At 42.0% G+C, this 16515-nt stretch overlaps 1 protein-coding gene across 1 annotated transcript; it reads left to right on the top strand.

The window, feature by feature from the left end:
• The first annotated feature begins 1052 nt into the window (after positions 1-1052).
• Positions 1053-7893, top strand: LOC129698805 (ermin-like). Its single transcript, XM_055638088.1, has 2 exons — positions 1053-3986; positions 6635-7893. The coding sequence occupies exons 1-2, from the start codon at positions 3230-3232 to the stop codon at positions 6988-6990; spliced, it is 1113 nt and encodes a 370-aa protein (XP_055494063.1). The 5' UTR covers positions 1053-3229; the 3' UTR covers positions 6991-7893.
• The last annotated feature ends 8622 nt before the right edge of the window (positions 7894-16515 follow it).

The raw sequence follows: 16515 nt of genomic DNA, 5'->3' as shown, positions 1-16515 counted from the left end.
TGTGTGCAGGGAGTGGGAAAGTGGGTTAACATAGAACAAGTGAGAACGGGTGATCGATCATCGTCATGGACTCGGTGGGCTGAAAGGCCTGTTTCCATTCTGTAGTTCTAAACAAAACTAAACTGAAACTTAAAAAGTAAAAGAAAAACAATTATTAAAAGGCAGTTTTAGCCGTTCATGAAACTAGATCCTAACTGATCTCTAAGGATAGAGACAAATTGCTGGAGTAACTCAGCGGGACAGGCAGCATCTCTGGACAGAGGAATGGATGATATTTTAGGTCAAAAGCCTTCATCAGGCTGAGCCTAATGATATCTAATTAGATTCCAAACCTTCTTACTTATTGCTGACTACGAGGAAACTTTATCTAAACTTTGGCCCTTATTGCAGTTGCAATCTCATCTCGTGGAAATAACTTACAAACAATTGCACACAGTGCTTTTTATTGTGACAGTTATTTTGTATTACATCTACATGACATGCAGGTTTATTCATCATGCATACCGGCACCTCATTATCGACAATTCAATGATTCAATGATACTTTATTCTCACATGAACCGAGATAGAGAGAAATGTTTAGTTTTGCATACAATCCGGCAAAATCATACAGCAGACCTCGCCTAGGCAGTACACAAAGAGTCGCCACGCTTCCGGCACCGAGAAAGTTACAAAGGTTCACCACAGTTTTATCTTCTGCCTACCGCCGTGCACATGGCAACAGGCGGCCCCTTGTCGGGTCCCCCCCATCGTTCTCGCCCCCCCCCCCCCCCCCCCCCCCCCCCCACCACTGCCGAGTCTCCCCTTCATTCTCAGCAGCCCCTGCCAGGACCCCCTTCATTCTCATTCTCCCCGTAAATAAGTATTAATTGCACCTGTCGTGGTAGCAAGATCGCAAGTAAGTATTCAGCTTGAAATTTTTCAATTGTAAATAGTGAATTGGATCGAACTGAAAGCACAAAACCAGATAGTCTATCGGTCATGGTCCACTGCCTTTTCTGCTCTTCCTTCTCCAGTCCATTGAATTCAACTCTCCTTCCACACGCTCTTCTATTTAAAAGACATTTAATTTAAATGGTATTTGGACAGGTACATGGATAGGAAAGGTTTAGAGGGATAGAATCATAGAGAATCGTAGAGTCATTCAGTGTGGAACCAGGCACTTCGGTCCAACTTGCCCACGCCGGCCAACATGCTCCATCTACACTAGTTCCACCAGCCTGCATTTGGTCCATATCCCTCTAAACCTGTCCTATCCATGTACCTGTCCAAATGTTTCTTAAATGTTGCAATAGTACCTGCCTCAATTACCTCCTCTGGCAGTTCTTCCATACACCGACTCACTCTGTGTAAAAATGTTACCCCAATTTCCCATTAAATCGTTCCCTCCTCACCTTAAACCTACGTCCTCTGGTTCTCTATTCCTCTACTCTGGGTAAATGCACCAGTTTTTTGCCCAATCTATTCCCCTTATGATTTTGTACATCTCTATAAGCCCTGGTCCTTCTGCGCTCCAAGAAAAAAAGCCCTAGCCTGCTCAACTTCTCTCAATAGCTCAGTCCTTTAAGAAAACCCATGCAGTCACAGGGAGAATATACAGACAACACCCACAGTCAGAATCGAACCCACGTCACTGGTACTGTAAAGCAGCAACTCTACCGCTATGCCACCATTCTTTATGTGTAAACCAGCATCTGCAGTTCCTCGTTTCCTAAATTTTTAATGTTCGTGAAAGTTGTTCGTAGCTGATTTGATTTTGACGTTAACTCAGATGAACACTAAAAATTTAAATCTGTAGACATAAGAACAGCAGATGCTAGAATCTGGAGCAAATCACAAAAGTGCTGCAGGCACTCAGAAGGTGAGGCAGTATCTGTGGAGGGAATGGACAGGCGACATTTAAGGTTGGATCCTTTCTTCAGCCTGACCCAAAACATTGCAGAAGATCCACACAAAGTGCTGGAATAACTCAGCGGGTTAGGCAGCATCTTAGTTTAGTTTAGAGATACAGCGCAGAAACTGGCCCCTTGGCCCACCGAGTCTGTACCAACCAGCGATCAATTAACACTATCCTACACACATCAGGGACAATTTACATTTATACCAAGCCAATTAACCTACAAATCTGCACGTCTTTGGAGTGTTGGAGGAAACCGAAGATCTTGGAGCAAACCCACGCGGTCACGGGGAGAACGTACAAACTCCGTACAGACAGAACCCTTAGTCAGGATTGAACCCAGGTCTCTGGTGCTGCAAGCGCTGTAAGGCAGTAATTCAACTGCTGCGCCACCGTGCCTCCAGCTATGGAGAAAAAGGTTGGGTGACGTTTCGGGTCAGGACCCTTCTACAGCGTCACCCATCCTTCTTCTCCAGAGATTCTGCCTGATCCGCTGAGTTACTCCAGCACTTTGTGTCTTTCGTCGGTATACACCAGCATCTGCAGTTCCTTTCCAACCAAAATGGTGCCTGTCCATTCCCTCCACAGATGCTGCCTGACCTTCACATCATGAAGTGAACAGTCCAGCTTTAGACGTCCTCCAGCACTCTTGGGTTTGGCTCGCATTTAAAATTGATTGTATCAAACCTACTTCTACTTTACAGTTCATGTTTATTTATTTGTAGACTAACCCCTAATGCTTCTAAAAAAAAATCACTGGAATTGCATCTCTGTCGTTGTTGCTAACAAGATGACCGGTGTTTCTCTGATGCATGAATGACTGGGAATTTTAATCTCCCGACATAAAACCGTTTTTGCCCGACAACTGAGATACAAGGTGGCTACTCATGAGGAATTAAAGATTTAGAACAATCACTGCATTTTTTCAGGGGTCAAGACACAAAGAGCCATTGTGGTTTCAGTGAAGGCTGGTGTTTACCAATTGGTGCAGCAAGGAATATGAGGCATCAACAGGCATGTGTTCAACTCCTAACACTGCGTATTAATTAAACTGCAAAATGGATCTTTCGCCTCATTGTGCAATCTGATGAATATAATTAAGCATGTGATTGATGATCGGCTGCTGGTTTCCCAGTAAGACGAGAGTTATTCTCTGGGTGGCCTCCCATCTGTCAGTCTCTGATGAGTTCTAACATAACGGACAACATTTAAACAGCTCCTCGTATGTTTGAAACACCTTCCTTTTCTGAATTTGACTGGGATAACAAAGGTGAAGTATATTTTCGAAAGATCTGAAGCCCAGTGGAACAGTTTTATTGGCAGCGAGCAGAGAATGGCTGAAGAAGACTCAAATGTACCTGATTTAGTTGAAACTGATAACACAGTGACCAGTGAAAACCAACCAGATGTGGTCGATGATGTGGAAGGGGCAGGAGGTGCCGTTCAGTCAACAGAAGAAAAAGCCTCATCGGGTGTGGTAAGCGAATGTGTTTTGACTGACAATGTAACACCCAGCAAAGGGTCAAACTCAACTGCAGAAGAATACAGTTCACCTTCAGGTGAGAATGTTACAAGCACCGAGACCATTGCAAGCAATGAGGAAACTACTCCCAACACTGAGGAAGCCACTTCACATCATGAAGTGAACACTCCAGCTTTAGAAGTCATCCCATGTATTGAGGAAGCCAGTTCAGATGTCAAACAGGTTATTACAACTGCTGAAGAAATCACTTATCCCGCTGCTGTGGTTTCTCCAGGTGCTGAAGAAGCCTGTTCGTCTTCGGAGTTAGCCGAGCAATCTGCCGAGATGAATCATTCCACTGCTGATGAGACCACGTCTTCGCCTGCTGAACAGACTGTCACGCCAGTTGCAACTCCGGAGGAAGCACATCAGCCTGCAGTGGAAACGGTCTTAACGACAGAGAATGCTAAATCATTCACAGCAGGAACCTTTACTCCTGAAGTACCATCTATTCAGAGCTCCAGACCAGAATCTGACACAATGCTTTCAAGTCCTTCAACAGAAGAAGAAATAACACCGCAGAATAACACACCAGAAAACTCTGCTGATGATGCAAGGAGTGAAGCAGGTAAAATAGATTAGTTATCTTTTGGTACGGTTTATGGGGTGAAGGCAGGAGAATGGGGTTGAGAGCTAAAGATAAATCAGCCATGCTTGAATGGCGGAGTAGACTTGATGGGCCGAATGGCATAATTCTTGCTCCTATGACTTATACATTTCTGAACTTTTGTTGTGAAGATTGAGTTAAATTTTCATGTCTCTTTCTCACTATATATTTCTGGATGAAAATATTTCCAATAGTAGAATATTAAATGGCATCAGTAATTGTTGTATTAGTGATATTGTAATTGTAATTAGACAATAGGTCAATATTATTACTTGCTATCCAAAACTACAAAAAAATTGCTAGCTAGTGTTTAGAACAAATCCACATGTTCTATGCAACTGAATCTACTTGTCCCAATTGTAGATTAAATAACATGCATTATAGGACACACAGTGATCTGCATCATTTTTGAACAGGGGTATCTTTCATTTATTTTAAAGGGTAAAAATAATATGTGGAGCCAAGAGATTGCTGAAGCTGAAATCCTGAGCAGTGAACAAAGTAGTCATAGATTCATAGAGTGTGGTAACAGGCCATCCGGCCCATCCCAACCAGCATGTCCCATCTATACTAGTCCCACCTGCCTGCGTTTGGCCCATATCCCTCTAAGCTTGCCCTATCCATGTACCTGTTCAAATGTTTCTTAAATGTAACGATACTACCTGCTTCAACTACCTCCAGCTTGCTCGATACATCCACCACCATCTGTGTGAAAAAGTAACCCCTCAGGTTCCAATTAAATCTTTCCCCACTCACCGCAAACCTATGTCCTCTGGTTCTAGATTCCCTTACTTTGGGAAAGAGACTGCGTCTACACAATCTATTCCTCATGGTTTTATGAGGAATAGTTTGCTCATCCTCCTGAGCATTTACTGGAGGATTGTTATGTGGCAACGCTAGACAGGTAACATTGCCAGACCTCCATAAATGTTTTTCTTTGAACACTATGAATACAACAAACAGCAGGAAAGGAATTAATCGTGCTTTGTGTTACAGATTGTGTGCGATTACAACATCTATATGTTGTATTTCGTCAATTATTTTCTTCCATTAATCAGTACAAATAATGGGGCATAGCTTCCCCTTTTATGATCCTGCACAAGGTTAATTTCTATTTAATTTCTATTTACTTGCAAAATCATAAATGAAAAAATATTTTAAAAACATTATTTTCTTTGATCAATTGGCTAATGCTTATATATCTTACAGGCAGAAATGTACTTCAAATTAGATAATTTGATGAGGCGAATAACTACCATTTAGAGTAGCATAACTTTTTCAATAAATCTGGAAATTTTGAAGAAGTATCCTTGTCCCTTTCTGGATCTATTAAATCCAAAGATGTTAAAGCTATTAGATTAGCGATAAAGAATGCTAAAATCTTGTGCCGAACAACAAGAATCCATGAAGCACATAGGATCAGAAGGATGTAATATTTTGGAGCCTTTAGTTTGAAATAAAAGATGAAATAAGTCTGAAGAAACCCAAACCCAAAACGTCACCCCCCACAGATGGTGCCCAACCAACTGAGTTCCTGCAGCACTTTGTGTTTTGCTCAAGATTTCAGCATCTGTAAAGTCAGAGTCATTCTGTGCGAAAACAGGCCCTTCGGCCCAACTTGCCCACACTGACCAACATGTCCCATCTCCACTAGTCGCACCAGCCTGCATTTGGGTCAGATCCCTCTAAACCTATCGTATCTGTAGTCCCTTGTGTCTTCATGAAAATACCGTGTTCAATAACAGGTCTTTCCAAGAATGAGGAAATGGCTGAAGGGCCATTTAAATAGCGACTTCGCTTCACTAAGGGTGTACCAGAAAATAACCTCTTCTTGATAATTAACGTATAATGGGGTTGGGGAGGTGTGGGGCCACGTATCATTTCCTCCAATTATTTAGTTCCCCAGATTTCAACAGAGCTAAATAATGAACTGGACTTAGAGCAGACGGCCTGTATAATGGAGGACACAAAGTGCCAAAGTAAACTCAGGGCTCAGGCAGCATCTCTGGAGAACATGAATGGGTGACATTTCTGGTCGGGACCCTTCTTCAGAATGTCTGAAGAAGGGTCCAGCTTTTTGTGTCTATCTTCTGTCTGAAGAAAAATCCCGACCCGAAACATCATCTATCCATGAGTCTGAAGAAGGGTCTCGACCCAAAACCTCACCCATGCCTTCTCTCCAGAGATGCTGCCTGTCTCGCTGAGTTGCTCCAGCATTTTATGTCTACCTTCGATTTAAACCAGCATCTGCAGTTTTTTCCTACACATCAATCCATGTTCTTCAGGAATGATGCCTGACCTGTTGAGTTACTCTGGCATTTTGTGTCCTTTTTTGTAAACCAGCATCTGCCATTCCTTGGTTCTACAGCTTGTGCAATACCACGTGTTTTGTGCTATTGCCCAGGGTAAACTTCTATCCAATATGTTTGGTATACTTTTACAGCTTAGAACAACTGGGTCATAATATGCCAAGATAATTAAGTGTCATGATTAACAACCATTCAACATTAATGAGGAACTCTTACAATATATTTAAATGAAAATTGCAGACACAAAGAGGGTCATCTAAAAAAACCACACATTAATATTTTAAACATTGGTTCCTACAGTGGAGAATATGATCCTATTACCACCAGAGGAAGATTATAGCGAGAAGGGAGAGCACAGCAATGTAGCGAATCACAATGCCGGTGAGATTGGTGATGTTATGGAGTCTGATGAAGAAGAAATTTACTCAGAAGAATTCCAGCAAGGAAATGACTTGGAGTCGCCTTCATCCAGTCCCATCCAACCAGAGTCACCAACTAATACTGATTGTGTTGAGGAGCAATCAGGATCTTCAAGAAGACCTGACATTGCCAAGCACAGCTACTCCAGGTACAATACTGTCTCTTATCGCAAGATCAAAAAAGGAATCACCAAGCAGCGTATTGATGAATTTGAGTCGATGTTACAAATAACTTAAGCGTGGCAACAAAGCTGCAAGGATAACCACTGTCTCCTGTTATTAAATTGAACTGAATTAATTGACCTAGAAATTGAACAGTGCCTGCAAAGTCTCAGTAATGGGCTGGTGCGCAGTAGGACAACAAACCTTTGTTTGAAGGAACATCATTGTACATTGTGGGGAGTGAATCCTGCTCCTCTGCTGTACTGTTCTCTGCAAGTGTAAGGATGCATCTGTACAGCACAGGTACAGTCCCTACTTCCCACAATGTCCATGTCAAACATGATGCCAAGACCAACTCTTATCTACCTGCACATAATCCACATCCCTCCATTCCCTGCATATCCTGTGCCTATCCAAAAGTCTCTTAATTGCCAATATCGGCCTCTACCACCACCCCTGGCCGTGTGTTCCAGACACTCACCACCCTCTGTAAAAACAAAACTTGTCCCACACATCTCCTTTAAACTTTCCATCCAAGGAAAATGCTTCAGACTGTCTACTGTACATCTGCCTCTCACAATTTTATATATTTCTCTCAGGTCCCCCCTCAGCCTCCAGTGTTCCAAACAAAACAATGAAAGTTTGTCCAACTTCCTCTTGCAGCTAATACACTCTAATCCAGGCAGCATTCTGGTAAACCTCTTTAGCATCCTCTATAGGGAATGGGTGGGGCCGCTCAGTGGTAGAGTTAAGGGCCTGTCCCACGAGCATGCGACTCCATGCGGCAAGCGCGACCTAACGTGGTCGCTTGAGCCGTACGGCCTCGGGAGGCCGGTCCCACTTCGATCGCCGGAGCAGTATGGAGTTGTGCGGAGCTGGTCCCGACATCGCGCGGGGCTCCAAAAAACTGACCGTGTTCAAAAATTCCGCGCGGCAACGGCCTGCCGGCCCGCAACCGCCTCGAAGGCGTACGCACCACCTCGACGCCGTACGTATTCTTGATGCCGTACGTCACGCACGAACTTCCCTTGGACTTCGCTCGAACTTCACGTCACTCACTCGACCTCCGCGCGGACCCCGCTTCCGGTTTGGTCGCGTTTGCCACAAGCAGGTCGCATGCTCGTGGGACAGGCCCTTTACTGCTTTACAGCGCCAGAGATGCGGTTTTGATCCTGACTCCGGTGCTGTCTGTATGGAGTTTGTCCGTTCTCTCTGTGACCGCATGGTTTTTGTCCTGGTTTACTTTAGTTTTGTTTAGAGATACAGCGCGGAAACAGGCCTTTCGGCCCACTGTCCGCGCTGACCAGCAATCCGCGCACATTAACACTATCCTACACTCACCACGGACAATTTATAGCAAGCCGATTAACCTATAAACCTGTGTGTCTTTGGAGTGTGGGAGGAAACCGAAGATCTTCTCCGGTTTTCCCCCACACTCCAGAGGCATACAGGTTTGTAGGTTAATTATCTTTGATAAAATTGTAAATTGTCCCTAGTGTGTAGGTTAGTGCTAGTGTATGGGGTGATCGATGATCAGCACAGACTTGGTGGGCCAAAGGGCCTGTTTCCACGCTGTAAAGTTCTTAAGGACACAACTGTAGAGGGGTGAAAGTTTTGGTAGAGCAAAAAAATTGCACAGGTCCACGAGGGGATTGGTGAGTTGAGCCCCAGTGTTGGTGGGGCTAGGCAGCAGGATGAGGAAAGACACAAACGTTTGATGGGAGATGAGGTATGTTCTGGGCAGTGAACATCATGGGTTGGGACCTGTCAAAACAAAACACAGGCCTCACAGGTAATTGAGTCTTCCAATGTGGAAACCATAAACCTATGTCCTCTGGTTCTCGATTCCTACTCTGGGCAAGAGACTATGCGCATCTAACCAATCTATTTCCCTCACAAATTTGTACACCTCTATAAGATCACCACTCATCCTCCTGTGCTCCAAGGAATAGGGTCCCAGACTGTTCAACCTCTCCCTATAGCTCAGGCCCTCGAGACAAGGCAGCATCCTTGTAAATCTTCTCTGCACCTTTTCCAGTATTGTGATCTTCTGCTTCTGCATAAGTGGACTTCACTATCTGCAGGTCTTTTATGTGTTAACTAGAATCAGTGAAGCAGCATCTGGAGTGCGGTGTTACAGATGCATAAAAGATCTGGAAGGAAAATTGGAAATTACAGCAAATCCTTCTTGAATTTTTACAATAAATTTGATAATGTAAAGCAGAAAAAAACAGGCAATGTACAATTACATTTTAAGGCCATTGTTTTCACTTTTGATTCTATATATTCTAACATGCAATAATTTAATGCAAATATATATATCGCTTATTGAACCTCAAACCAGCAAAGTACATAAAATACATTTATTTTAACAGTAATCCAATGAGAATTGTAACTTGCTTGGTCTACATTTTAACTTTGTTGATTATTATTACTGTGTTAATGTACATCGCAACAATTTCCATCAGGAATTGCTTGATCTATCTTTTAACTTTGTAGATTATTATTACTTTGTTAATATGCACCACAACTCTTTCCATCAGGCAGCTCACAAACAACAAAGCAAAAAACAAAAATGCTTACTCCATCCTATGGACTAAATAAATGATTTATTGAACAAAGTTAAGTAACACAAGGCACCTAAAGGATCAGTATGTTTCTGCAAAAACTTGGTAATGAAATGTAGAACAACTGTGCTTTATACTAGTGGATAATCTGAACTAAACCTTATTCTTTTCATGTGACCATTGTTAATTGGGTCAAATGGATATTATGGTAAATCACTCATGTTTTTGTTCAAGTTTCCTTTATATTTTGAGTAGTATTTATAATCCTGTACTATTTTGTGAACAAGACTATTACAATTAGAAATTCAGTAACTGTTATGAGTGTGACTTAAAACATATATTCATTCTATATTTATACCCAGTTGCTTTACTGCCTTAATTTGGTCCTGTCTCTGCTTATATAATAAATCAGTGCACCCAAGATCTTGAACTATTTTAATTGTTGTCTATTAATTGGTGGTGATTTTCTTTGGAGATATTCTGCATTCATTTGCATCATAAAGTGAAGACCGATTGATAATCTGTGCTGACACCGAAAACACGGTAGGTGTAGGTTTATTTACAGTGAAAAGCTTTGTATTGCATGATATCCAAACAAATCAGATATACCATTTATATCGAATCTGTATCTAAATACAATCAAGTTAAACTCAAGCATGATAAAGCAAAGGGGAAGATTAAACCTTACTTTAGACTTTAGAGATACAGTGTGGAAAGAGGTCCTTTGGCCCAATGAGTCAATGCCAACTAGCAATCACCACATACATGAGCACTATCCTACACACTAGCGACAATTTACAATTTAATGAAGCCAATTAACCTACAAACCTGTACATCTTTGGAGTGTGGGAGGAAACCAAAGCACCCGGAGAAAACTCATGTAGTCACATGGAGAACATACAAACTCCGTACAGACAGGACCCGTAGTCAGGATCGAATCAGGGTGTCTGGCGCTGTATGGCAGCAACTCTACTGCTACGCCACTGTGCCACCCTGCCCCTATCATTTTGGGATTATTTATCACAGCATTGGGCAGAGCTACTCTCAAACCAATCTGTGATGAAAGGTTCAGAGTGCAGAATATAATTCTCAGCATTGTAGTGCATCGGTGCATCATAGACAAAGTCCTATGTCCTCAATGGGGTAGAGGGGAATCGGACCTGTACCCTGGCTTAAGGAAGGACCATTCAGACGCCTATTAACAGAGGGGAAGAAGTTGTTCCTATCTGGTGGTGTACGCTTTCAAACTTCTGTATCTTCTGCCAGGCAGGAGCAGGGATTGGAATGAATGACTGATGTGGGAGATCTTTGATTATGTTGGCTGCTTTTCCGAGGCAGCGTGGAAGTGTAGATGGAGTTGATGATGGGAAGCCTGGTCTGTGTGATGGACTGGGCTACAACTACAACTGTGCAATTTCTCGTGGCCTTGGGCACTGCTGCTCCCAACCCAAGCTGTGATGCAACCCGACAGTATGCTTTCTATGGTGCATCCATGGTTGTTTGTGAGAGTCACTGGAGGTATGCCAAATGCTCTGTCTCCCTCGGGAAGTAGAGTCAACTTTGTTTGTTATTTGTTTGTTACTATATCGAAAATGTGGTTCTTCTCTTTCAAGATCTTGTTCTATCCAATGCCCATATTACATTTCAGTGATACCCAAAAAATACTGGAGTAACTCAGCAGGTTAGGCAGCATCTCTGGAGAAAAGGAGTAGATGATGTTTCACGTCGAGACCATTCTTCAGCTTGAGAATCAGGGGAAAGGGAAACTAGAGGTATGAAAAGATACAGAACAAATCAGAGTAGGCACAGATGACTCAGGAGAGGTGGAGCCCACAGTGGTCGATTGTTGGCTGTGGAAGAGGTTATAAGGTCATCAGGAATAGTAGAATTAGGCCATTCGGCCCATCAAGTCCACCATCATTCAATCATGGCTGATCTATCTCTCCCTCCTAACCCCATCCTCCTGCCTTCTCCACATAACCTCTGACACATGTATTAATCAAGAATCTATCTATCTATCTATCTATCTATCTATCTATCTATCTATCTATCTATCTATCTATCTATCTATCTATCTATCTATCTATCTATCTATCTATCTATCTATCTATCTATCTCTGCCTTAAAAGTATCCACTTACTTGGCCTCCACAGCCTTCTATGGTAAAAAATTCCACAGATTCACCTGTTGTGATAGTCAAGGAAAGAACGTTCACGTCACAGTCCTGTTTCCACCAATCTTCCCATCACCATGCACAAGAAGCGTTAATCAGACACTATTATATGCAGATGCCGAGAGCGTGCTCAGCTCTGGCTGAACAACTTCTAATCTTGTGTGTGGACTCGATAAGAAGAAGACCAACCTCTGACTAAAGAAATTTCTCCGCATCTCCTTTCTAACTGTTTCCATCTTAAATGTTGGAATAGTCCCTGCCTCAACTATTTCCTCTGGTAGCTTGTTCCATACACCCATCACCCTTTGTGTGGAAAAAGTTACCCCTTAAAAAGTTACCTCTTAAAAATACTTCAAACAGAAAACATTGAAATCATATTTCTACAATGCACTAAAACATGATTTTAATACATCAAATTTCAAAAAGTTCCTACCGTGGGAGGGGGGACACCCTCTCCCCACTCCCTCGCCGGTTACCCCCAAGACCAGTGATCGCTCAGCCCCTCCCACTTTCAAAAACGCTCAGTGGCCCCTGGTTCAGACAGAGAGCACTGCCAGATGTGAGCTGGGAACTGAGGCCAGTTGTCCATCATGTCTGGATCCCAATGCTCAACGCTTCGTATTTCAGAGTTGGCTAATGTTATTGATTTGTAATTAGCCTGATTTGTATTAGTTGACAAACCTTAATTTATTAATACGGAATATCCAGGGGGATGGGATAAGTGTAATATTAAAATGACATGCATGGTGTCAGGCTGTCTGTCACAATATACAGCCCTGATAACCCATTATTTCCTTCAGTTAAATATTGGGAATGTAGCACTATAGTCATTTGCCACTCAACTATTATGTTTGTTTACCTCACTGACTATTTCTAACCCCCCCCCCCCACCAAATTCCTTTGACAGGTTGAATAGAAATGTCCCCAATCTCGTTGTTTTATTAATTGAACACATAGATGAACATCCTCAAGGAGTGTAATCAGATGGAAACTGATTCAAATGCAATGTTTAAGAGCTTGTTCAAAGAAGGGGCATATTTTAAAGGAGTGACAGATATACTTGCAGGGGAATGTGTGAGGAGGTTATTATTTGTCTTTAGTTTTAGCTTGAACCAGGACATCTGAAGATTCAAAGTTTAGTATAGTAATTGTGCTGATACTGACTCCAACGAACCACGCATTGAATATCATCCGTTCCGGAGGTTTTATTTTTCTGATGCCATTTAAACTTCACTTGGAATTCAATTACTTCAGTGTAAAAGTAATTGGGAATGGGGAGCATTGGAACAAAAAATTGCCCTCTACATATTAACTGTAATATAATGATGTATGCAGGTTGGTAGGTGTAATCAAAACAAAGATATTTTTTATCATTGTTGTGTTATGAACACCACATAAAATATTATGTACTCTCAACATCACATTGAAAATAATAATATTGATTAAATATATAGTTATTGGACTTTGCATTTCAGAAAATAAGTCTCAGCTGAGAGGAAGAGCAAAATACTGAAAATATTGAGGGTGAAAATGACTTCAGGACAGTTTGTTAGGAAAATGAAGGAAATGATAATAGAATACTTATATAGCTGAGTGAGTATCATTTTATGGATAAGAAATTGTGTTCAACCAATTGATGACTTCTTTGACAAAGTAAATAACATGTTAGATAACAAGGAAGCCAATGGATGTAGCAAATTTTGTTATACAAAATTTGGTCCGTGAAGTACTCCATAAAAGATTACCGCATTAGATGAGCACCTGTGGACTTGAACGTAATAGGTTAAGTCCAGGGGGTCAGATATGGGGCTTTATGTGTGGGCCAGATATATTGTCAGTGCAGAAGGGCTAGGAGCAAGGCCAAGCGTGCATCCAGAGTCAAGGTCTGGAATAGTACTAGGTGTGCAGTCAAAGCTGGGACAATGGGAGTGTTCAGCACTGGGAACCTAAGCAGGAAGCAGCTATGATCAGGGTAGAATAGGGGGCCAGGTGTAAGACTGGATTCAGGGTCAGGAATGAGAGAAGGTATGCAATTTGAGTCAGGGTCAGGAGTAGTACCTGGTGTGCAGTGAGACCCAGGTTGGTCAACATGGGCCAAGTGTTTGATTTTAATCTGATTTCCACACATGAATATACTAAGATCATTCATGTGCTGCACCTGTTGATCAGAGCCTGGCTCTACTGTGGATTGTAATTAGGAATGATATTTAGCCTAACCTTATTCATTGCAAATCCAATTTCAAGCATTAATATTGCATTCAAGTGTAAGTTAAAAGACTCGCTACAGTATGCCCAGATTGCCCAATTTCAAGCTGAAAAATGCAAAAGCCCCGTACCAATGGACACCACCTTCCCACATCCTCCCCCCATCTCGGTCGCTACTCTCCCTCGTGCTTGGTCTCTCTCAATTTCTCACTCCCAACTCTCACCCAATGTTGGCAGCCCTGCCTCTTGTAAATTGGCCCTAGTGTGTAGAGAGTGGATGAAACAATGGGATAACATAGAAGTAATGTGAACGGATGATCGATGGTCGGCATTGTCTCAGTGGGCCGAAGAGCCTGTTTCCATGCTGTTCCTCTAAAATCTATTGTGCTGGTGAACTGTTGCAGTCCTCATGAAGAGGTATTTCCAGTGTTTTTGCAAAGTGATCTTCATGGAAGTAGATCTGATCAAAGTGTAGCAGTGGGCTTCCAAGTCAGGGTGGTGTATGTGATTCAGTGAGAATATTGCCAGGGCTCATGGCCCTGAGCCATAATGAAAGGTTGGGTGGTCTACGGATTTATTTCTTGGATTGCAGAAGGATGAGATGATCTTAGAGGTGTACAAGATCACGAGGGGAATAGATAGGGTAAATTCACAGTATTTTACCCTGAGTAGAGGAATCAAGAACCTGAGGTCATAGGATTAATGAGAGGGCGGCGGGGGGGGGGGGGTTCTGAGAGGCAGCTTTTAAAACGCAGAGGGTGGTGGGTGCATGGAACGAGCTGCAAGAGGAGGTAGTAGAGGCAGGTACTATCACAACATTTGGACAGGTACATGGATAGGATAGATATAGAGGGATATGGGCCAAATGCAGGCAGGTGGATCTGTTTCCACGCTGTATGACTATGAGAATTCTGTAGGTGGTAGAGCTGTAAAGATAGTTCTTGGGATTCTGACTATGGATGAGACTAGCAAGATGAATTAGAGCAAACAAAAAAGGTTATTGCCTGCATTTTGTAGAGAAATCCACATTTAATTTCCAGAATTTCCCTGCTAGTTGTCCGCATGTTTGGGATTCCTCTGCATTAGCATGGATTTCGTTACAGTTCTTCATAACTATTTGACACTGATCTATGGGATACAAAGTTGTGCTCATATCTGTCACCATATTTGCTTGAGCAATTTATGCCAAATTAGATCTTTCACAGAAACACTGCCTCTGTTCTGCACAGCACAAATGAAAAGATCAGATAATTTATAATTAATTTTTGCATTTTTTTAATTTCCAAATTCTTAATTGTTTTGTTTGTATGTGTATGCATTTTGTTTCTTAATTTTACATGAGGCTAAAAGATTGAATGTTTGGATGGTTTCCTAATGCTTTTGAATATTTCTGAAGGTGTAATTGATATCTTTGTCACAGGGCTAAATCAGGGGCTTGGCTTAACTGAATGCCAAAGTCTTTTTCAGCATTTTGGCAGGTAGTGCTTGTTCAATGTAACAATGTTACACTAAAGGGCCTGTCCCACTTAAGCAATTTTTTCGGCGACTTGCTGGCACCCGTCATAGTCGTAGCAGGTCGGTGAAAAATATCAAAATATTGAAAATCCAGTGGTGACCAGAATGGAAGGCTTTGTTGCTGCATGGGTCAGTGATGAGGATGGAGGCATTTCCGTTCAGTAGGTTTAACCCGTGGTCAGTATTGAGCAAGCGCAGACATGCTCTGTTGGATATCGCTGCATGACTTTTTGCGGCACTTTTTTTTATCACAGTTCAGGAGTATCGCAAAATGTTTATCATTATATTAAGGTGGCACAGTGGTAGAGCTGTTGCCTTACAGCCCAAAGACACAGGCTCGATCCTGACGACGGATGCTGCCCATGCAGAGTTCTCCCTGTGACCACGTGGGTTTTGTCCGGTTTCCTCCCACACTCCAAAGACGTGCAGGTTTGTAGGTTAATTGGCTTAAGCAAATTGTAAAAAATGGTCTCTAGCGTGTAGGGCAATGCTAGTGTGATCAATGGTCCCCGTGGACTCGGTGGGCTATAGGATCTGTTTCCATCCTGTATTTCTAAAGTTAACCAAAGTATATTGCACAGTCACTATTGTTATTGACCTATATGATTGACACTGTTTTGCAAAAAGCAAGCTTCCATAAACAACAAGATTATTAACCAGTTCCACCATCCCTCATTACTATTTATGGTTGATGGAGAAAATACTGATTACCACAACAGGATTGCTCTCTGGATAATGGAAATATTCCATAATAATCTTTCATGTAAAAATGTGCATGTCCACTTCGTACATCAAACTACAGTGTTTCGTGAACATCCAAGCAGAAAGAGGTAGATGAACGATCTACAAATTTTTGACTGTCATACTTTGCTACTAATTATTTCTTGTTGATATTTTAAAATAAATTTTGGCAACGGATACAAAGGACATTTATTATCACATACACCAAATTGACTTGCCAATGCAGCACACGAATAAAGATAAGACACATTAAAGAATTTAACAATAAACATAAAAAAACTTCAATGGTTCTTCGTTGTCACGTATGCACTGCACAGTGAAATTTCTTTTGCACACTCACATGCACGAGTCGCCATATTTTGGCACCATTTACAAAAGTCCAAGTCCAGTCCACTTGTA

The sequence above is a fragment of the Leucoraja erinacea genome, chromosome 7 (assembly GCF_028641065.1).
Source record: "Leucoraja erinacea ecotype New England chromosome 7, Leri_hhj_1, whole genome shotgun sequence".
NCBI classification, from domain to species: Eukaryota; Metazoa; Chordata; class Chondrichthyes; order Rajiformes; family Rajidae; genus Leucoraja; species Leucoraja erinaceus.
Note: the sequence above shows the minus strand (reverse complement) of the source record. Positions and strands in the feature narration are given on the sequence as shown.